The sequence below is a fragment of the Schistocerca cancellata genome, chromosome 5, assembly GCF_023864275.1.
Source record: "Schistocerca cancellata isolate TAMUIC-IGC-003103 chromosome 5, iqSchCanc2.1, whole genome shotgun sequence".
Lineage (NCBI taxonomy): Eukaryota > Metazoa > Arthropoda > Insecta > Orthoptera > Acrididae > Schistocerca > Schistocerca cancellata.
The window spans coordinates 76721045-76745347 of NC_064630.1; the positions used below are offsets into that span (position 1 = coordinate 76721045).

Consider the following 24303-nt stretch of genomic DNA (forward strand, 5'->3'; position numbering starts at 1 on the left):
CAACACAATAGCACTAAGTTACAAGAAGGGCTTCATGGTGATGCCAGAAGTGTCTACTGAAGCATGAGATACAACCCTTCGGCTTTGACCAATGATGTCATAGGTTGCTCATAGATATTAATGTCTTTACTTTCCAGCCATAGATAATTAATCGGTTGTCTCCTAAGGATAAGCATCGTCATTGTAGATTTAAAAATCGAATGTGGTTTTAAAAGTCAGCACTAGATATTGCGTGATTTTTTTCATGTGCATTGATTTAAGTTATTGTTTGTTTGCAATTCATTCAGTACTTAATTTAATTCTTAGTGAGTTTGTGATAATTTGGAGTAATAGTTTTTTTATTTTAGGAGAATTTTTAGTTTTTCATTTTTCGTTTGTAGATATAGATTTATCTATTCCATTGAATATGGGTGATTTAAAGGAGGCTATGAGTATAGACATGATGGCCACGATTCGATTTACAAATGTAGGGTCTTGTTGCCGATTACGTCGTGAATGCGGCAGACATATGCGCCTGTCAAGTGTGTCCGCTCGCCGAACTCACGACTTATTCGTACGGCGCTGCTGCAAAGTCCGGTTGTGGTGGTCCATTAGAAGAGCAACATGATTCGAGAAAGCTAAGCTCACCTTGAGGAATATAATAAAAATAACGTACTGTTGGTGTTTGAGGTGTCCTGTGTGGCTGTGTTTGCATGAATGTCATGTGAGTGAGTGTACAGTTGTAGATTGGTACTCGTCTTGTAGGGAAATTTGTGTGGAATATTTAAGGTACAGGGGGCGTTGATGGGGCTGGGTGTTATAGTCGAATTCGACGAGTCGCATTTTGGCACAAGGAAGTACAACAGAGGGGGAACCTCCTGTACGATGACGGGTTTGGGGGGGGGCTGTAGTTTCAGGTCAAGAATGTGACAATGTAGTTTTTAAACTAGTTTCCAATCGAACAAAGGAAGATTTGGTCCCATTAATTGAAGATCATGTTGCAGAGGGTTCCGTAGTGATTTGAGATGTTTTTATTTGTATAGGGATTTGGGGAACAGGGGTTAACACCATCTTGTTATTAATCACAACATTGAATTCAGATCTTTATCTACTGGGACTTGTACAAATAGCATAGAAGGTTATTGGTTAGCTATAAAATCTGTTGTAGGGAGGGGGAAATGACGGATTTGGAGACTGCAGAGTCACTTAGATGAATTTTCATGGAGGTGTAGTGTACCCAATACATATTGCCCATTTAAGTGTTTTCTTAAACATGTTCGACAAATTTAATGTCCAAAATTTGTTATTTAATTTCAGATTGGGATGCAGAGTAGGGGGAGGGGAATGTGTGTGTGTGTGTGTGTGTGTGTGTGTGTGTGTGTGTGTGTGTGTGTGTGTGTGTGTGTCTGTGTGTTTTCGTTATGTTGTGATTCTTGTGTATGTGGGTATGTGATTTCTGTTTATGTCTTTCTAGGTGAGCTATGGTTTTCTTGCAGAGGAGTTTCCATACGGTAAGTTCAGTTTTTTATTTTTTTGTTTCACTGCATTTGTCTATTTTGACATATTTCATTGTTGTAGCACACCGTTACGTATGTATTCGTCAACTGCAGTATGTAATACAAATTTTGCAGCTGCTGCTCTTCTTCCTTCCCCAGCACTAGTACCAGTACGATTTTTTCGAGTCTATACTAACACTACTAAAGGCGAAAAGACCGACTCACGTAAAATTTGTATCCCGTACTTCAGTTGGCGTATAAACGTCAACTGAAGTATGGAATACTGGTACTACCTAGACGAAAAGAGCGATATACTGTATGTAACAGTGATGTGATTTACCTATATAGGTCAACTGAAGAGCAGGATATAAATGTTATGTATGTCGCTAGTGTTCGTGTTCCATAGCACTAGTATCCTATTCTTCAATTGACATACAAAGGTCAATTGAAGTACAGAATACGCATGTATTAAATGTCGTTATTTCCCACTCGCTAGTACTACTTCTATATTTTTCAGTTGACCTATAAGGCTCAACTAAAGAATGGGATACAAATTTCACTGCTGTTCGTTTTTTCGTCATCGCTAGCAAGACTATAACTTTCAGTCGATATTATGAGCATCCAAGGCAAAAAAATTATATCCCATACTGAAGTATGGGATACAACATTTATGTGTCGTCGTCTTCTTGCGCCTTCAAGTAGTTCAAATGAGGTACTATGTAACATACATACATACACACACACACACACACACATATATATATATATATATATATATATATATATATATATATATATATATATATATAGACACACAGGGTGGTCCAGTGATCGTGACTAGGCCAAACATCTCACGAAATAAGCGTCAAACAAACAAACTACAAAGAACGAAACTTGTCTAGCTTGAAGGGGGAAACCAGGTGGCGCTATGGTTGGCGCACTAGATGGCGCTACCATAGGTCAAACGAATATCAACTGTGTTTTTTAAATAGGAACACCCATTTTTATTACATATTCGTGTAGTACGTAAAGAAATATGAATGTTTTAGTTGGACCATTTTTTACACTTTGTGTTACATGGTGCTGTAATAGTCACAGACATATAGCTCACAATTTTAGACGAATAGTTGGTAATAGCTAGGTTTTTAAATTAAAATACAGAACGTAGGTACGTTTGAACATTATATTTCGGTTGTTCCAATGTGATACATGTACCTTTGTGAACTTATCATTTCTGAGAATGCATGCTGTTACAGTGTGATTACCTGTAAATACCACATTAATGCAATAAATGCTCAAAATGATGTCCATCGACCTCAATGCATTTGGCAATACGTGTAGCGACATTCCTCTCAACAGCAAGTAGTTCGCCTTCCGTAATGTTTGCACATGCATTGACAATGCACTGACGCATGTTGTCAGGCATTGTCGGTGGATCACGATGGCCAATATCCTTCAACTTTCTCCACAGAAAGAAATCCGAGGACGTCAGATCCAGTGAACGTGCGGGCCATGATATGGTGCTTCGACGACCAATCCACCTGTCATGAAATATGCTATTCAATATGGTTTCAACGGCACACGAGCTATGTGCCGGACATCCATCATGTTGGATGTACATCGCCATTCTGCCATGCAGTGAAACATCTTATAGTAACATCAGTAGAACATTATGTAGGAAATCTGCATACATTGCACCATTTAGATTGCCATCGATAAAATGGGGTCCAATTATCCTTCCTCCCATAATGACGCACCATACATTAACCCGCCAAGGTCGCTGATGTTCCACTTCTCACAGCCATCGTGGATTTTCCGTTGTCCAATAGTGCATATTATGCCGGTTTACGTTACCCCTGTTGGTGAATGATGCTTCGTCGCTAAATAGAACGCGTGCAAAAAATCTGTCATCTTCCCATGATTTCTCTTCTGCCTAGTGGCAGAACTGTACACGATGTTCATAGTCTTCGCCATGCAATTCCTGGTGCATAGAAATATGGTACGGGTGCAATCGATGTTGATGTAGCATTCTTAAAACCGACGTTTTTGAAGTTCCCGATTCCCACTCAATTTGTTTGCTATTGCTGTGCGGATTAGCTGTGACAGCAGCTAAAACACCTACTTGGGCATCATGATTTGTTGCGGGTCGTGGTTGACGTTTCACATGTGGCTGAAATATGTCCTTACTGAGATCCGATAACATTTCTTCTGTGCATAGATAACCGAAGATTATGTTCCCCTGTTCCACATGATGTCTTATAAAGTGATGCTTACACTGGTGACATTATTTTTTGCGTGTGTAATAGCTCCCATATTGTCACAAAATACCACAGTTGGGTTTAATTTTGGAGGAGATTCTATTTCACTCATCAGTGTACAGATCCAAAGAGCTTCTTGGATAGTGGAGGACAAGGCCATATATTCAGCTTCTACAGTACTCAAAGCAACAGTTCTTTGTCTCTTACAAGACCATGATATCAATCCTCCCATTAATCTAAAACAACATCCAGTGATTTTCCCCTGTCTGCGTCACTGTATCCTTCCAAATTTGCATTTCCAGTTTAAGGATATTTTAACTTATAATCAGCAGTTCCATTTAAATATCTGAATATTCTCTTGACTGCCATCCAGTGCTTTTTCTCGGATCACTTCAAAACTTGCTTACTGCATTTGTGGTAAATGCAACGTCTGGTCTGGAAGTCTGTGCTAAGTACAGTAGACTTCCTACAGCTTCCAAATAGGGTACACTTTACTTACATTTCTTGTCATCATCAGTTATTAGTAGTTTTGCATTGTTTTCCATAGGAGTAGAAATAGGTTAACAATTTTCCATACTGAACTTCACTAGGATCTTCCTTGTGTACAGAGATTGATCAATCCATAGTCCTTCTCAGTCGGCACTTCTTAGAATCTTCATGCCTAAGTATTAATTAATTTCCCCTAAATCATACATATTAAATTTTGACCGTAACTGTTCTTTGAAAAAGTCCATCTGGCTTTCACTATTGGTTAAAATAAAAAAATCATCTACCCAGATGGCCATGACTGCAATTTCTTCATTGCTCCTTTTATGACATATACTGCAATCTGCCTTTGACTGTAACATGCCTAGTTTTATCAAACTTTTATGCAAACATTTATTCCAACAATGGCCCCTTTGCTTTAATCCATATATCCCTTTCTTCAAACGCCAAATTCTCCTGTTCCCTTGATAAGGTCGCTTAACTTCATCAGGTGGAATCACATGTATTTCCTCCTCCAGTCTTCCATTCAGGTAGGCTGTTTTCACATCTGTTTGATGAATTAATATGGCTTCCTGTACTGCCACAGCTAAAAGGTATCTTAATGATGAATACTTCACCATTGGGAAGAATTTCATTGTAATCGATTCCTTCTTTCTGGGAATATCCTTTAATTACCAATCTGGCTTTGAATTTTGTATTGCACTCTCAGGATTTTTAATACTAAATACCCATCTTGTTCTTGGCAGCTTTTTATTTTCAGGCATGTCAACCCATTCATGTGTATAATTATTCACAAAAGATTGCAGCTCCTTTTCAATAGCCTTTTTCCAGTTTTGAGCATACTGTGATTCGTTCATTGTTGATTGTTTGGGCAGAATACATTTCATAATCTGGGTATTCTTTTGGTTTTGCTATATGTGAAGACCGCCTTAAATTGACTTCCTCTGTTGAATCTTCTTCCTCAATTTCTCAGGTAGCACAACAGCTTCCTCTTTATTCTCGTCTTTCTCTGTTTCAGTTTCCACCTCTGTTTCAGCATTGCATTACTGTATCATTTTGACTAATTTCCTTTATTTTAGGTCTATAACCCTCCAAAAATACTACATCTCTAGTATTTATTATCTTCAAACTCACAGGATTATAATATCTGTAGCCTTTTGAATCCTCTCAGTAGCCAACAAAAATATATTTTTGAGATTTTGCATCCCACTTTAATCTTAATGGTTTTGGAATCTGAACCATAGCTTCACATCCAAAGACTTTTAAGTGATTTAAATCCGATTTCTTCCCAGTCCATACTTCATAAGGTGTTTTGTGTCTCACAGCTTTGGTAGGTGATCTGTTAATTAAATACAGTGCTGTTGACACACCTCCGCCATAAAACACTTAGGTAGCTCAGCATAGCTTAACATACTTCTTGCCTTTTCTAAAATGGTTCTGTTGGCTCGTTCTGCTACTCCATTCTGAGAAGGACTGTAGCGAATGGTAGCCTGATGTCTTATACCCATTCCATCCAACTGTTATTTAAACTGTCTGTTTACATATTCTGATCCATTGTCTGATCTCACGATTTTAATTTTCTTCCCAGTCTGTCTTTCGACCATTTTGCAATAAACAACAAATACATCATTCACTTGGTCCTTGCTACTTATAAAATAAACATGCATGTATCTAGAAAAATCATCTATGAATGTCATGAAATAGAAGTTACCTCCTAAGCATTCATTCTCCATAAGTCCACAGAGATCTGAATATATGAGTTGCAAGACTTCGGTAGATCTGCTCTGACTCGATTTAAATGGCAATCTAGCCTGCTTCCTTTGCAAACACATCTCACATTGAACATTATACATTCCATAATTTTCCATCCCAGTTGCCATAATCTTCAGCAAAGTCATACTTTTCCTATTCAAATGTCTCCTATGCCACAAGAAACCTTTTGCAGCATAAACAGAGTGATTTCCTGTTTCAGCAGTATTTTGAACTGTATTCACTTTGTAAATATCTCTTACATTACTTACAGTAGCTACAATACCACCACAAGAGTCTATCACTTTGGCTCCCTCTGTATCAAAGATAACTTTATTACCCTTCTTTAATATTTCGCTTCCTGACAATGAATTAGTTGCAATATTCTTTACATAACGTACATCATAAACAATAACAATTTCCTTTTCCTCATTCACAAGTTAGATCCGTCAACTGTAGAAATTCCAATGTCAGTCCTTGACTGAGCATCATAAAAACTGACGGAGCTTAGGTAATGTGCACAGATGCTCCTGAATCTAGGAACCATTCTACATGATCTTCACTCGTTTCATTAAAAGAGTAAAAAACAGAAAATGCCTTACGTTTATCGGTAATCTTTCTCTCAGGACCACTAGAACTAACACGTTTCTTTTCTATTATACTTAACTTTTCGTTACACTTTGAAGTAACATGTCCAATTTTCTGGCATCTGAAACATCTTATTGGCTTCTTCTTCTTGTACTTAGAGTATAAAGCCGACACTGTTTTTTTTCTGAAGATTTAGAATATGGTTCATTCTTCACGTCCTGTAGAATCTTTACTTTAACACCATCTGCTGTAATGGATATTCTCGAACTTCCCAAACCTGTAATCATTGGCAAATATTTCTCTGGTAGTCCAGCTAACAATAAAGTTCCAATCCATTCATCCGCAATTTCATAACCAATATTCCTCAGCCGATTGGAGATTGAATTTATTTCATTCACATGTTCATCCACGGTTTTACACTTATTCAATCTTGTGGTTATAAGTTCGCGAAGTAATCCTACTTTTCTGGTTAAACCACCGTCTTCAAATGCTTTTTTCAGTTTTTCCCATACCTGCTTTGCTGATGTAGCCTTTTCTATGTGAACGTAATTCACTGGATCAATCAAAACGATTAGTTTTGATTTCGCCTTCCGATCATTAGTAGCAAAACTTGACTCCGTAGGTGCTAATTTACCGTTTACGACGTCTCATAAGTCATCCAAGTGCAAATACGCCTCAACAGCAAATTTTCAGCTGGTGCAATTTTCGCACCCTACAAGCCGCTCTATTTGTGGTATCTGTGTTGTACTTATTTTACAGTTACTTTCTTCTTCGTATAGCGTACACAATCCAAGTTTATAAGAACTTCCGCGCACCTTTTGCTCAAATACACATCACCTTAAAGCTTATTATTTCGCTTTAATCCAGTATCTGGGCCCATAACCTGTTGTAGTTTATGCAGATTAACGCAGCTAAATGACAGGTAACAACTATTTTAGGGACAAAATAAACTTATGCTTTGAAACTTCCTGGCAGATTAAAACTGTGGCAAAGGTCCCGAGTTCGAGTCTCGGTCGGGCACACAGTTTTAATCTGCCAGGAAGTTTCATATCAGCGCACACTCCACTGCAGAGTGAAAATCTTATTCTGGAACTTATGCTTTATTCGCACAACACATATTAATACATTTCACTACCAAATTATATTTGTTGCCCCATCAACAAACACGGAACATGTATATTCCACAGAGTCTAATGCGCTCTGCTCATCATATCTTGTGCGCCACTATGCACGCTGGAAAATGTTCGTTCACATATCCCGAACACTATGTCAGTCAGAGATAGCAGGAGAGTATCAGTAGGGTCAATTTTTCCAAGTTGTAGAAATGTAGATATCGGAAGAGATATAACTTTCCACGCTATATAAACGAGGAATTAGATTTCGTCATGTGAGGCTCTCGGCACTCGAAACTGCAACGCTTTCGCATATTGCTATTCACAGCGGAAACGACAAAATATGTCCCCCAGGTAACGTACTCCAAGTTTACCATAATTCGCGCCTCCAGAATCGTATGGTCGACATCGAGTCGCACGTTCGATATATATTGTTAGGAGCCTATGCGTTGAATAGGCAATCATTCTTGGAAATTTCTTGCATGTAAACACCTGGCTGTTATATAAGGCATCGTCAGGACATATGTAATTATACAAATGGTTAACATATGAAGGGTCATCGTTAAGAATGATACTTTTTACAATTATAGTTTTTTGTGTGCTGACCGGTGTGAAAATATCCAGTGCAATTTGCAATTTCATCGTCCAGCGACTCACGTTCCTGAACGTTTAGAAATCATTAAAAGAATTTACAAAAGTGGATCTTAGTTGTGGGTGCACAGAATTGGTTTCACAGAGAATTCGGTCGCCATCATCGTTTCTCTAATCAGGTCATACGCCGCACTGTGGCAAAGTTTGAGTGGGGTTTCTCCCTACACGACGAAAAACCACCAAGAAGAAAATGTAAAGCGCAAAATGAGGACAAAATGCAGTAGTGGCGGCTGGTATTGAGGAAGAGTCTTAACGGGATCCATTCTTCCAGTTATGATAAATGTCGAATAAAATAGGCACTAGATAATCTAGTATGGTACTTTATTTAACACCCACTAGAAACAACATTAAATAACCAAACCAAGGAATAAACAAACTGTTTACAAAATTAAAAGTTCGTTGACAGTACAATGCACTACTTTCACTTCCTTGGCTCCCACTTTACAGTGAAATACTAATGTCGCCACTCGAGCGCCTTTGTTGGGGTATTGGTACTGCACTTGATATCCACTTCTTGTAACAAAGGCCTGCGCAGGTTCTGACGTGGTAGCAGTGAGTGGCACAACAGTGTATTCTGGCAGGGTCTACTGAAGAACGGTATACAAACCGTCGGCTTTGACCAATGACATCATAATTTCCCAGAGATCATTTATTACACAGCTGAAAGAAGTGTTCATAAACAAAGAAAAACAGGAGAGAAAGAATATGGTAGACGTATATCAAGGCGAGTAATATTTCGTACTTAATGTTAAGGATATCGCTTGTTTGTGTCCAAGTACTTCTGTGGAAAATAAAGGGGGAAAAAGGGATAGAAGTAGTGGTAGGATAGAATACCTCACGTCACATATATATGACTTGTATCTCGAACTTCAGTCGAGCTGTATAGATTAACTGCAGTACGGAATAAAAATTTAACGCACATCGATTTCTTCGTTGTCGTAAGCGTTAGTATCCTGTTGTTCAGTTGAATTATATAGGTCATCTGAAGTACGGGATACTAATTTTATATATGTTGTCTCTTTCGCCTCCGCTACCACTGATAGTCTGTTCTTAACACAATTCGATGAATGCTCGCGACAGCTGGAAACCAGAGTTCTTACTACTGGAAGCGCGACCGAAGGCCATGGATCACTGCCTTGTCGTGTTAAAAGTTATCGTTGTCCTTTTTTTAGCAATTGGAGGCGGTCCATTGGGAGAGGAAAGTCGAAATTAAAGGTGTGTGTATGTTCGGTAATTTTCTCAAGTTCATTTTCGATAGCTGTTTATCGTGTTGTATTATTAAGTGTTATTTAGTACTTGTAATTAGACATTGTGTGTGGAGGAATACACAATTTGCTCGGCGTTTGAATTACGGGATTTTTTTTTCACCAGTTAGTAATGTGGGACTATATGTGGTCAATAATTTCATTCGCAAACCACATGTTCGTCATTGAGACTTAGGAATATTGTGAAGTTTATAATCTTACCGTATCGCAAGGAGTATTAATAACCACCGCATCCAATATGAGACTGTAATATTATTCTAACCGTAGTAAAGATAACTTAAGATGCGGTTGGATGGCTTAACGTTAAAATAAAACTCAATAACGTGTCGTATGCAAAATTCCCTGCAGACGATACAAAAAAAATGAAATGTAAAGATTTTTTGCAACTGTTTAAATTTCTTATTTATGCATTGTCTTATATGGACTAGAAAAGTATTTATTGCATATGTGGCGTGAAAGAGCCTCACACACACTATTGCTAACAATATTAGGGCAATGAGTTTGTCTGAAGAGGAACTATCGTAAACTTGCTTTACGCCAGGGGTAGTCAACCATCCTCTTACTTTTGTATCTCGGCTAGTAGTATAATTTTCTGACTGCTCACCATTTCCACAGTTAAGGTGATTTATAAAGTAGGGAAGAAAACATAATCTGCATATATGTGTAGTAAATGTGACATTTGGCTCCTTTTGAGCTAAACTAGACCTTGGTCTGCACTAAAAATCAAAGATTTTGATGGGGTCCAGTACCCTTACACTAGCCTAAAAATATAGCAGCTTTTAAGGGTCGAATGATCAGAAAGAATGGACAACAGGCAAAGCAGTTGTAGGAATGGAATTCTCAAGGAAAAACATAGTGTGAGAAAGAAACTGGACTTGTTTGGTAGTAGTTTAATTAAAATCTAGTGCCATTCAAGTTTAATTTTTCCAGTTTCCCTGACTGATTTGTTTGTCTGGCATTTTTGTACAGTCTATCTATATGCTACATTTCCCCTGATTTCGAGACATTGAACCACAACTTTACTTTCATTCACGAGGTTAAACAGAAGGCGCTTGCTTATTGCACTATGTTAAGACACTGTACTCTGGTTAAAATAACTTTGATTGACATTTCAGTGAGGCAAGAGGGAAGAGGCCTGTTTTGTAGGTGTTGGTAGAGCCCTGTGTGGTGTGGCTAACTGCATGTCGACAATACTATCTACCTACGACTGCAATCTGTTAGTTAAATCATTATTTTAATTGTAGTAGACCTATAGTCATTTGCATCACACAGATTTACTAAATAAAACTGGTAAGTAGTAGCTGTCCAGAGAGTGAGCATGATTTGAAACAAATATTATAGAAACTGTAGGGAGGACATCTACGTTGTGAGAATGTCGTGATATTATTATTCAACTGAAGAATGTGGGGAATTTAATTCATGGACACTTTAATATGCTAATTTGTGGTATGCCACTCTGCAATGGATGGTGTAATAAATGGATGACATTTTTAGTCAAGTGTTGTACAGAAATCTCACACATACAATCTACAGTAAAATCTAACCTAGAAGTGAGTAGGTAGTTGAGATGGTGTGGTTAGTGACACACAACATTCTTCAGATTGGAAACTTCAGGAGCAGAAAAATTCTCAAAGATACTTTCAGACCTGAAAAAGTTGTTTTGTCTTATTCCACACTCGTCAGTATTAATTCTAAAATTGTGCTAAATATATAATTGTGTTACCATATTTCACGGTGTCTTCTTCCTCTCCCATGTACCATATTTTGCCCTGTCTTCTTCCTCTACCCCCTCTCCCATTTCATTTCTGTGATTCAGTAACTGCATGGATTCTCCGTTAAGTATGGAGATTTCTCTGTGACCCAAATTTATAATGCCACCAAGAAAAGAGAGTCAAAGCAGGGCAGCTCATGGCTATCTCAAAGGACTAGTAATTTCCAAAATTGTGTAAGAAACTACTTGAACAGTTTTTAAAGAACTGATGAGGAGATCACGGTGTGATGTAAAGAATAATGGTTAGTTGAGGATGGTGCTCGAGTAATTTAGCAAGGAGGTTTGTACTCCAAAATCCAGGAAGTTCACCAATAATAGGGAAGATAAGATATTTTAGGAAGCCAAATGTGTGGTGAAATGTGTAGTTGCAACAGTCTTGACATATTGGAGATAAGAAAATGCTTGTTTGTATGTGTTTGCATATTTCAAAAGATTATTGATAAATAAATTATGATGCTGGAAAGTTCTGGTAGGAGTAAGGGAATAGCAGGACTGAAAATAACCTCAGACTACATAGGTGTTTAATAGTCAACAGGCACATAAATGGGATTCCCCGAGGAAGGACAGTGTCTTGGAAGCTTAGCACCAGTTGAAATCTAGTTTGCTTTCCTACCATCTGCTCAAAACCTCAGTTCCATTTAATCATCATCCTTTGCTCCCTACATTGATATAAAGTGTGTGATATTCTTGAATCAAGTTGTTGAAACTAATATTGAGTCAGAATATTGTCTTTGCTGCTGGAACTCCCTTGTAGCTCTCTGGAGTCAGATGTGATAAAGCCAGTAATGAGAATCAGGTGATTAAACAATGGAAAATGTGGGATGGAATTATATGACAATATTATGAAAAGGATAGATGGCTACTCACCATATAGTGGAGGTGTTCTTGGTTGAAAGCTTACTGGTTGGCAGTCTTTTTGTCATGCCATTCGACTCAACATCTCCACTATATGGTTTCAGTTACTAGTTAGAAATCTGAACCATGTGCATCTCTGTGCTTTTAATACACATATTTCATTTCCAGAGGTGTTGCATCAAGTGCCAGAAGAAATCTTGGCAATCATTTGGGACTCACCACCGAACATAAGGATGTGGGCAAAACTGAAATTTGTGGTATCCCCCATCAAGATGATGGGAAATACGGAAGCATCCGATCCTGCCCGTCTGCTTTGATCCATGACGTCACAAATATAGCGGAAACGACCATAAACCACGATTCCAATGTGGCGGATATAAAGTCATTATGTACACATTATGAGGACGAAAATACATCGAAAAACACACACACACACATTCCATAAAAAGCCTAATGACACTAACAGGACAAGTACAGGAAATAGGGGGTTTTTGGGTGGGGAAAAACTAAATATAAACAAATTTAGACACCCACCCCAATACAAAAGCACGCAAAATGACTAAAAAACAGACATCACAAAACTCCCAGAATACCACTACACACAATATCATCTGGAATCGGACACTTCCCTTGACCTATATAGCTCAACAGCAGCTCCCGATCCCGTGAATTAGGACTTAACACTTCCCTTGACCTATATAGCTCAAAAACATCTGATACCAATACCAACATTCACAGCCACACATTGGGATCGAACACTTCCCTTGACCTGTTTTCCTTGCGACATCTCCACATACAGCCGTCCCTGGCTGACATACTGAACACTTCACGACTTCATCCAAAAATCCGAATAGTTGAAGAAATTTTATTAGAGATAACGCACTGTCCCCCCATCATAGCCGACAACCGAAAACTGTTGACCCTGTCACTCATATCCATACCTACCAAAGACATAAAAAAAGCAGTTTACCAAAATTCACACACGACGCCACCACTCGCAAATTAAACCAAAAACATCACCTAACACACCACCAGAGAGCACCACCGAGCGCTTCAAAACGACACCTACAAACACGCCACTTTCACAAACTAAATTCCGCGCTGTCGTGACGTTACAAACAACAGCCGCCTTACGTCACGGGTCAAAGCCGACGTGTGGGTTCGGACGCTTCAGTTGACCCAGATGATGGATGCCTGTATTTCAGTCTTACACAATATGATAACCATGACGTCACTCATCAGACACCTGAAAAAATACAAATAATACAAAAAATATTTGCTTGCAAATATAACATGAATCTAAACTGTGTGTACACACTGCAACTAGAAACATGTTTCCTGTGGTGTTTTGCAACAGGATTTCAACTTTTCTTGTCCCTGTCCACACCTCTGGCAAACATTTCTTGTAGTGTATTTGCATTGTCTGCAATGCTATTTGTTGTATGCTGTAGCTGACTTGAAACCTTATTTCCTTTGATCTGCTGTGGGTACCTGTTATTGTATTTCGAAACATGGTTTGGGCAGTGAAGAACTAAATATGCAACAATCCTAATATTGAAGACATATCAATATTAATGCAAAAATCAGACTAACAGAACAGTCAACAATCAACAAATTCTTAATAAAACAACATTAAAAAACGAGTATCAGAAATTTCACATGACCCATATAGCTAAAAGGCAGTCCACGTATGATGGACCTACACAACTGCCAAATGCAGCACCACAAATATTGCAAAATCACACACAATTTGACAAACCTGTTATCCAGCACATCACGTTGCTTATATAGTTAAAGTGAAGCCACACAATACCACAGCACTAGAAAGATCTAACTCCTCCCAAGACAGTATCCAATAAAAGTGTAATAGACAAAAATATAACATTGTTAATAATTTTGGAAAAATAAGAAATAAAACACACTAATGCAACACTAATTCTGCCCCATATATATACTCCGCCACATATAACTGATTCTCTGGTTCGAGCAACTTTGGTCAATTTCATTAATTCGCCACACTGTTAACGCTTCACACAATGCCATGAGACTGTATAACTGCAGAAATTTAATTGTAGTGGCCACATTGTTGCACATGGTGGCAAACAACGTACAGCACTTACATTGCACCATAAAATACATCACTAGTAAGAGATGAAAAACAAAAAATTAAAATTCCTACTAGTAACAACATGGCAAGATAACAATTCCAAAATTGAAAACAAATGAGCAGCAAGTAACTAAGGACATTAAAATAACAACCTGACAAGGCCAAAAAAGAAAGAAAATACTCCTTCCAAAACGCAAGAGTTACTACAGCACTAAGTCCAATGTTGCAGTAATGACGATCACATAAATCTCGTAAGGGCACCACCACAGCTGACAAAACACCTTCTCCAAACATGATGGATTCCATATATGCTGTACCCACATGACCCCACGTAACTCAGCATGCCTAAAAGTTGTCAAACAGCTGAGTAGTTCTGCAAACTTCAGTTGACCCAGGATTTGAGATCTGACATTTGCTATCAACCTGCATTATAACAGAAATCATTGGAAGTAAAGCTGTTTGTTAGAAACTTCTGCTTTTGTTTATGTTTAATTTAAGTACATACATCTATTTACAGTAACTAAAACAGTGAACAATGTTGCAGATTTACATTCACAGGGAATGCCCACCATGTGTTGTTACTGTAACTTTATAGTGTATTTGGAGTACGTGTTGTAGATAATTGCTCTAAAAAAATGAAAAATGAATAAATTTCATTCCTCAATTGATTTTTATCTTAGGAAAGGTAGTTGGAACTAGTAATTTCTGGTTGCTTGTTCCTTAGTTTATACCACACAATGTTTCTTTCTCTCCCCAGTGTAGAGTGAATGTATACCACTGTTTCCTCCAATTCTTTGTAGAACATAGGTAAATAATCTAAGTGCTTTTCCTAGTTTCATTTTACTTTTTTACCCACACACAACAAATTTTCAGCTATGAATAAGTCATTTGTTTTGTAGTTCCATCAAGACTTCAGTGTTGATTGACATCATTATTATGAGTTTGTAACATGGCAAGATATTTATGAGATGTGTCCTTATATTAATGGAGAACTGATTTTACACTACTAAATTTGTTTTCATCTTTCTTCAGATGTCAGACCGACGAATGAAATTCCCTTACACATTTTCTGCGAAGATAGCACAATTTCCATTGCGGTTCTATCTTAAGAATCAGTGGGTCTGGAGATACTACTTCATAAGTCTTGTTGCATGTTCACCAGTATTCATTGCTATCAGCAGATTAGGTATGTATGAAAACATTTGTTGTTCTATTTAAGAAGGCATGCATGCATCCATCCATTTTGTCTTAAGTAGTACGCAGTTTACAAGAATACTTCTGTATGAGACTATGGTAGGCTTATACCCAAGTGGAATTAATCTTCTGCCGTCTCTCTTGTCATACTGCATTCCATAAACTCACCTAACAATATCTGAAAACATAAAATACTCATTGTAGGAAGACCGATGTCACCCATTGTGCGTTACGTTGTCTGTGGTAATTTTAGTACTTGGAGCATGAAGAGGTGTGCTTGTATTTCTACTTATGGCTATCACCAGTAGCAAACTGCTAGCACAACTTCATTGAAACTTAGCTACTTTATTTGTTATGTACAATTAATAACCAAGTAACTTTTGTGCAGTAACAGTTTAATTTAAAATCGTCTTAGCAGAGATTTTTGGTGTTTGATCTCTCATAATATGCTTGGAAATTTGAGGTTTGAGTTGTTTCTTAAGTTTACTGTATGATTGCAGACTTTCTCTGAGACAAACTCAAATGTGTTAAAATTTGAAATCGGCATTTACTTAGATTTTTCCTAATGGTTTATTAATTAGCCATCTTTTGCAGCTGCACTGTTTTTACGACCACAAAATACTTTGTCTGCACAGAGTGGTTATTCAGTGAGTTTACTGAAATTAACAGAAATTAGTATTCTAATCATGAACAAATGTTCACACATTTGAGTAATGGAGCATATATGAGAACTGCTGCTCAAAGTGAATACTTTGGGGAATCCTGTGGGGAAGCAGGATTGTGTTCAGAAAATGCAGGGATCCATTTGTGTTGTAATCTACTTCCTTTCTAGCCTGTGTAAATTATACTTGTTTGTTGTGCCTCATGAGAAAGAGCTTTTGCTCTGCTTTATTTGTTTGCAAAGTTCACGAAAATGTTACAGCAGGATTGTGAGTTTCTCCTTCAGAAACAGAGGTACTATTCTGCATATTGAAATTTCTGTAGAGATGAGGATGGCGGTGATGTGTTGTTACCTGGTAACTGGTGATTTGTATATCAGATTGAGCTATTTCTCATATTAAAAAAAAAAAAAAAAAAAAAAAAAACAGTATTTCAGTGATCATTCCAGAAACTGCAAAACATTTGATGAAGATTCTTGTGATTATATAGCTTTCCTTACATAATTTTTATTTTACAAGAAAATTATTTACACAGCTTCACTCAAAAGCGACTACAGGTGTACGTACGTTGTCAATTTCAATTTTCATAAGTCTCCAAGTGCAGTATGATGGGTGGAGTGTTTTATAAAATTTAATTTGCATCATCAGTGTTCATTTTAATTTTCAGTAGTTTGTTGAGAATCTCCATACAAAGCAGCATTTAAAGTTGTTCACATGTCAGGCTACTCAGTTTGTCCTATTAATTTTTCATTTTGGCAGGTGCCCTATCTATTTTATCTTCCTTAGTTTTGATGAATGTTATCCACCAATCACAATCACATCTGTATTCTCAAAATCACTGTGTGCTTTGACATGTAGGAAAGGTATTTTCTTGTATATTACTAGCCCAAAATTAATTTGGTGTAAGACTGTTACAACAGTACTGTACAGCACCAAATTGACATTAGTGATATTTTGGATTTTGCAAGATGTGACCAGAATGATATGGATTAATTTGGTACTATAACAGGGTGAACAGATGTGAAGATAATCATGAATAAACTTACACCATGAGTAAGCCATTTTTCAACATGGTGCTGTAAAAATATGCTTACGTTTAAGGGGAGACGGTGGCAGTCTTCCACTGATATCTTTGTAAATCCATATGTCAGTTTTTGTTCAATCTCACTGAACTGGATCCAATAAGCTTTAAATAATTTTTCAGAAATTTTAAAACAAATTAATGGTGTGAGGTAATTTTGAATTTTTTGTTACGTTATTTTAAGGTACACTTTTTCATTGTTTCCAGGCAAATTTGGCAATTTGTTCTGTGGGAAAGTAATCTACTCTAATAAATGTACAATAAAGTGCAGTTACTTTGTGGTAAATTGTTTCGTTATTTTCTGTGACATTTTGGATTTGAACATTTTTTACGGACAAGTTTTCCATATATTATCAACCATAAAACTGATTATAATGTCCAGATTAAAATTTTGTTCCACTTAAATATTGCTTCCAAGTAAAAGAATAGGTGTGTCATATTTCATCGAAATGCTTCCCAATAGTTTGATGTATGTGTTCCTGGAAGGAGAAGATCTTAAGTTGCAGAAAAATCATTTTAAAGTTTGGGTGAAATGTTTTAAAAATTTTTAATCATACCTTTGCTAAAACAGTCCATATCCATATTACAGTTCTTCCTCATCCTCTGCAGCTCTTTTAGCTCTCCTGCTCCTTTGCCTAGAATTTTTTATATTCTGTACAGAAGTCTCCACCTTCATGATTTGTTGCTCATTGATTGTCTGCAGTACCTGCTCAGTGAAGCCTCCAGGTGTAAAGCCCAACTTGCTGAAGATGTAGTCTGGCTGCATTCCCATCATTAAATACTGCTTCAGCTACCAAAACAGACATTTTCTCTACCAAATACTTTACATTTATACTTTCTTTTAGGTTCTGCATTTTGCTATGCAGACATTTTTCTAGCAGTTCTGGTGAAGCCAATGCTCGAAAAGCTGGTTTAATTACCATTGCAACCTCTCAAGGAAGGTTATTTTTATGGCTGTAGGCTTGCCCACTTTCTTGCTTTTGAGAAATTTGCACCATTCATTAGAACATAGGTCATTTTGAGCTGTAGTTCTGTTGACAAGTAATGAAAACAAATGGCCCACTCTGCTGTCCTCATATTATCCAAATATTGCGAGGTTATTTCTAATTGCAGCACCATAATAGACATGCAGGCTGTCCATTCTTTTCTTTGTTAGTCTGTTTTTACCTTTCAGTGGCTTCCCATCCTCTTGTAGCTTGCCTTTATTGTCTGCAACAAGTCTTCTGAGTTGTCCACATGTCTTCTTGCGTATATGGCCTAAACACTCCAGTTTTTCAAGAGTGTTGTCTTTTCCATAGGGCCTATTTTCAACTACATTCTTGAAAGCACTAGTGTCAGTCTCTTAAATACTGTGTGTATCTTGCTCCGTACTTTTGCAAAGAATTATGGAAAATGAGTTTCACACCATATATATATATATCCTATATAATTCCTGCTACAGACAGCATTGTGAGCTCCTTGCCATTCTGTTTCTTTACCTGCATCATTATATTTCTTGTGCAAGGAATACACAGAACTGTATTTAGACATAACCTGTAAGTCTACTACTTTTCCAGTTTTGACACTGACTGTTGAAACTCCATGCAGTGGATTATGCCCCCTCTTCATCCAGGAACTGTCACAGGAAACTACTATGTCTTTGATATTAGTCGCATCACAGTTTTCTAGAATTGTCTGCTGGACTGCCATTTTCATGCTATCTTCACTGATTCCTGTGGGCACGGTGCACTACACTGCTTATGGTTTTAATTTTTTACACCATTCGTAGTCTGAATTTCAAAGAAAAATATTTGGGATAATAATCTCGATTATATTTACTTTCAAATAGACAAATTTGTGATTTATTTATTTATTTATTTATTTATACTTCTGCAACTGTCTGCCCTTAACTTTTTGATTACATCCACTTTCTTTTCATTTTAAGCATCGCACTATCACTTAATTTTTTACTTTATATGTCCATAAATATTTCACAGTGGGTTTTCTCATTTTGCTTTTCATTGCACAAGTTCTGTTCAAGCAGGGATTTAATTAATATCTGCCATAAACTTCAGAAGTTTGCATAGTATGAGTATAGGTGGTTTCTCGAGAGTTATTTTAAGTTTAAAGGAGAAAATCGAGTTTTCAGTGAAAGAAAATATATTGTAATTCGACAAATTGTACTAGAGAAAAGTGTACACGTGTTCCAGTTGCCATTTAATCTCACGAGAATGGTGAAAGCACCTACTACAAAGGACATTTCAACATTTTTCTAAGGGATGTAATAGAAAGGTATTCATTTATCTGCTGCAGTGTGGATTGGTTAGGGGAAATTTTCAGATGGAATATTGTGTATGCTGCATTCAGTGGAAAACATTTTTTGTGACCTTCATTGCCACATCCAAAGCAACTTCCAGGCAGAAATCTGCTGGCCAGTTATGCCTTTCCATCATTCCAGAACATAATGAAATTGTTCCCTGTTAATCCAAAAAAAGGTTTGCAGAAACTAGTACACAACTGTAGGCATTGCAGGGCATACCTGACAGTGGTAAATACTGTGCATCAATTTTCAAGGTGTTTAGAGAACCAATGGAATTAAAATGGGTAATGTTACTGATGTGACTTTGTTGTCTGTGCTTTCACAGTTTCCTCTGAAAGCCATCTTCTGGAAATATTTGTACTCCATTTAGATTACTTTATTCTGGAGATACTATCATGGGAAGTGACATTGAGATCATGGAGTAACATTAGTCAATCTGATAAAGGTCTTATGCCTGTACCAGGTATTCCACAAAAGAATATATTCTGACTGGAAGGGATCAGTTCCCTGCTCAGGACAATAATGTGTAAAAGCTAACTAAAATACATCACTTAGAATGTAAAGAGAATAAAAGGGTACTTGACGTCCTTGTTGATCATTTTTCCATATTACAGTCCGCCAGAAAAATGTATACAGTGTCAGGCTCTATTGAGATATTGATATTGTTGTTGGATTTGAGTTAAGAAATTACTGCATGCGATTAATGACAATGATCCTGATTGCTGAATTCAGTTTTGTGAGTGGTATCAGCAAATAGTAACTGACGAACAATTTGTGGTGAAGGTAGTGTGGAGTGATGAGGCTCAATTTAAACTTAATGGAACTGTGTATCGGCATAACATTGTGTACTGGGCAGCGGAAAATCCGCATGTTTATGTGGATAAAGTGGTCAATAACTGGGGTTCACGTATGGTGTGACTTATCATCTAAAGGCTTACTAGGAACCTTTTTCTTTCTGCTACTGTCACTGGAGATGTGTACCTGGAAATGTTAAGCATATCAGTTTTTGCCAGGTATACATGTGCTTTATGGAGCTGATGAACAGGTCTTCTACCAAGAAGATAGGGCGCCACCACACTACCACCTAGCTCTACGAGCTTTCCTGAATGACAGTTTTCCGGGGCACTGGATTGGGCGAAGAGGGCCCATAGAGTTCCCTCCGTGATCACCAGATCTAACATCTATGGACTTTAACTTGGTGGGAACTGTGAAAGATAACATCTATCAACGTAAGGAACTTCACCAGGAGATTACAGTGACATGTGCAGCTATCTCCACTGTAACATTATCTGATGTAGTTGAGGCAACGGCTCATTGTTCTGTTGTGTGAGTAGCTGCCAACAGTGAACATTTTGAACACTTAAAGTAACCATGTGCTAAACTGAAGATTGTACATCATGTGTGATCAGTTATTTAAACACATAACACTTTTTGTCCCTTAAAGTGTGTGTACGTTTTTCTGGCAGAATCTGTATTTTCTAGTGTGTATCTTACTGCTACTAGTGACTTTTTACTACCTATCGAAAAGGACATGGATTTATATTCTTCTGTACTATGCCACTGTCACTTTTCCTACACTAGATACTTATGAAATTCTTTATAGTAATATATGTGCAGACTTTTTATCATACTTTTTGTTCCCACCAAGTCAAACTCATACCTGGTTTCTCCTTTCCCGTAGGTCATTGCATTTCAAATTTTTGTTCCTATAGTCTTTAGAAGTGGAATTCCATTGGGGAAAGTACATAACGAATCATGCCTAGGCACCAGTGGATCATAAGAGCCTGTCATCTGCTAGATAGTGCAGGAGATTGGCACCAGAGACTGGAATGAGTGTTGATGCAGGCTCTCCATTTATAGCAAATGCCCATGTGTACTTGACGTTGCTGAGAGTATAGAGTGCTTGTGCAAAGTTGAACAGAAAAACGGAGCATGCAGGCACAATTTAAGATAGGCTTGTGCATGGACTTCATTAGCCTTTAGAGTGCTTTGCATTGAAGATAAGGTAGATTTGAGTGTAACATGTGCTCAGTTGGTGACATATTGCCCTGCAAAATAAGGTTATACCACCCTAAACAGATGTGTATATCTTTCTTGTGGGAGTATATTGGCTGTGTATGTGGTCGTTTGTTTGCTAGATTGCTGTCTGCAGTTAGTTTCATGGTTTCCAACCATGAGCCATCATCATTATCAACAGAATGGCCTACCATGTTTTGTGTTATTGAATAATTATGACATCAGAGGTTTTCCATGATGTTGCTATAGGATACTCCGTGCATTTCAGTATTGAAAGTTAGTAGTTGGATATTCATGAATGAAACATAAAGCCTATCAGAGAAATCAGTGGCACTTAGTTTCTGAATGAGTCTGTTGTTTGAGGGACTAACAAAGGCCTTCTCATTGTTTGATTCTGTCACTGCATTTTTTTATATGATCTAGTATGTGGAGTAGTAGTTGTGAGAGTGGCAGTGATTCCTGAAGTTGAGTAGCTCTCACCTCACAATTTCATTGCAGATTCAGTTCATAGTAAATCATTTTTAAAGGATTTCAAAAACTTCACTGAGGAAGCTCAGCACTCTGGTAATCAGTAACTTGTGGGAGTGAATGGTCTTTACTAGGCTAAGCAACATAATTTTTGCCTTCTTCTAGTAGGCAGTGCGAAGTATTGGGTGTAGACCATGGATTCATAATGTATGTTACGTGTCCTGTATTTTATCCATGTTCTGCCTTATAATGTAGTTTTTGGTGCCATTACTACCACCATGAATCGTCCTATATGCTATTAGTTTAACCCTTTAAATGACAAAACATTTGCTCCAGCATAATGATGAAATACATGTTGGCATGTACTCTTTGGAAGTAGTAATGAATAAGACTGCTAAATTTATTATTTATTTCAAAGTACCATTAGGTATGGGGTGGTAAATATTCATACCAATGAATCAGGACGGATATATATTTAAAAATGTGTGTCACTGAAAGGGTTAACAGCACATGCAATCTCTTGTGTACTGCATTGTCATATTTCTTCTCAGGCTGTTTTGACTAATTTGTGTGACCATGCTGTAATTTCAAATGTGATTGTTGGCTCTGATTTATCTGCATTCAGCATGAAAGATGCTGATTTGGTGTTTGCAGTAACTACTACTCCCTCCTCCTCCTCCTCCTCCTCCTCCTCAGTTCTGGCATCAGGTCTTTGTAAAAAGAGTGGAGGAGGCAAGGCCACTGCTCCTAATTATTTTGAATCCTGTTAAACTCTTTGAAACAACTGGCTTGTGCTCTCCCATTTCCCTAAAAGCAGAATTCCAAGCATATGGTGAAATGAAGATATTCGAATTTTCAGCAAATGGTATTTGACAGATACGCCTAACTGTGGCCCTCTGTTGATAACACATTTTGAAGTTAATTGTACGAACATATGATCTTTTAAATTCTGCAAATCTGTTAATCATGCATTCAGCCATTGTCATTAGTCTTGCCATAAATCATCAGGTGACCTGCAATGCAGCAATACACATTCATTACAGGGGAATGGAAAGTAAGTGATGTTGACTCTTTTTAAGCATGTTTTCATGTGTTTCTTTTGACACCTATTTCTATGTTCTGTGTTAAAATATTGCAAAATAGAAGCATTTAGTTTCAGGTTTTTTAATTTATACTAAATTGTATTTTCAGCTAATTCACCAGCAAACAAAGCAAAGTGGGCCGAGATGAAGAGGAAGGAGCTAGCTGAACATCATCATTAGTGTAGTTGAATTTGTTAATACTGTAGAATGCTACCTGTACAATAAAGGTTCTGTTTCACTATGTAGATACACAAATTTGTTTTGAATATGGAAAACACTTCTTTTTGTATGGTGGCACTTACTCCATCCAAACAACTGATTTAAATTTTTATTAAGAAATTATTATTGTTCCTTTTACACATTCCCCAAGCATTTTATTTATAATGCTTTTTGACATTGTTTAGAATTCATTCAAAAAGTGAAGTGGTTGGAGGACAATGCCTTCATCATATGTTTTTCTGAAGAATATTATTAAAAAATTGGTTTTCCTTTTTGCACTTGTCTTTAATAGTATTGGAAAACATTGTTAAACCAAAATTTGTAGGCCTGCTTCAGATGGGAAATGGCCCCAAAACGCTCAATGTTACTCATGCAGTAATATTGTCAGTATAGTGTCCGGGTGTCAGAGGCCAAGAACAACACAATAATATTGCTCAGTATTTATGTACAGGAAGTGTCAATTAGAAGTCTGCTGGCACAGCAAACATGTTTGCAACCATTGATGTGGAACAACTTGCAAGTATTGGAGTTAAGTTGCTTGGCTTGCAAAACAAGCAGAAATTCATTGAGCAAAACAGTTCTGAAAAACTTCCAGTGGACATTTCTGTGGACAAAGGGTTCTTTCACAGCAGCATAGTTGTAAACCACAACTACATGTACAGGGATACTCTGAAAATCACACTTGAGTGCCTGGCAGAAGGTTCATCGAACTATCTTCACAGTAATTCTCTATTTTTTCAATCTCGAATGGCAGGCAGAAAAATCGAACACCTATATCTTTCAGTGTGAGTTCTGATATCCTTTATTTTATGGTGATGATCATTTCTCCCTATGTAGGTCAGCATCAACAAAATATTTTCGCATTCAGAGTAGAAAGTTGATGACTGAAATTTCGTTAGAAGATTCTGCTGCAACAAAAAATGCCTTTGTTGTAACGATGTCCATTCAAAATCCTGTATCATGTCAGT

General features: G+C 37.3%; 1 protein-coding gene across 1 annotated transcript; it reads left to right on the forward strand.

Annotated features, from left to right (window-relative positions):
* Nucleotides 1–9385: 9385 nt before the first annotated feature.
* Nucleotides 9386–23361, forward strand: LOC126187551 (uncharacterized). Its single transcript, XM_049928704.1, has 3 exons — nt 9386–9534; nt 15350–15503; nt 23226–23361. Exons 2-3 carry the CDS (start codon nt 15350–15352, stop codon nt 23294–23296), a joined length of 225 nt encoding a protein of 74 aa, XP_049784661.1. The 5' UTR covers nt 9386–9534; the 3' UTR covers nt 23297–23361.
* The last annotated feature ends 942 nt before the right edge of the window (nt 23362–24303 follow it).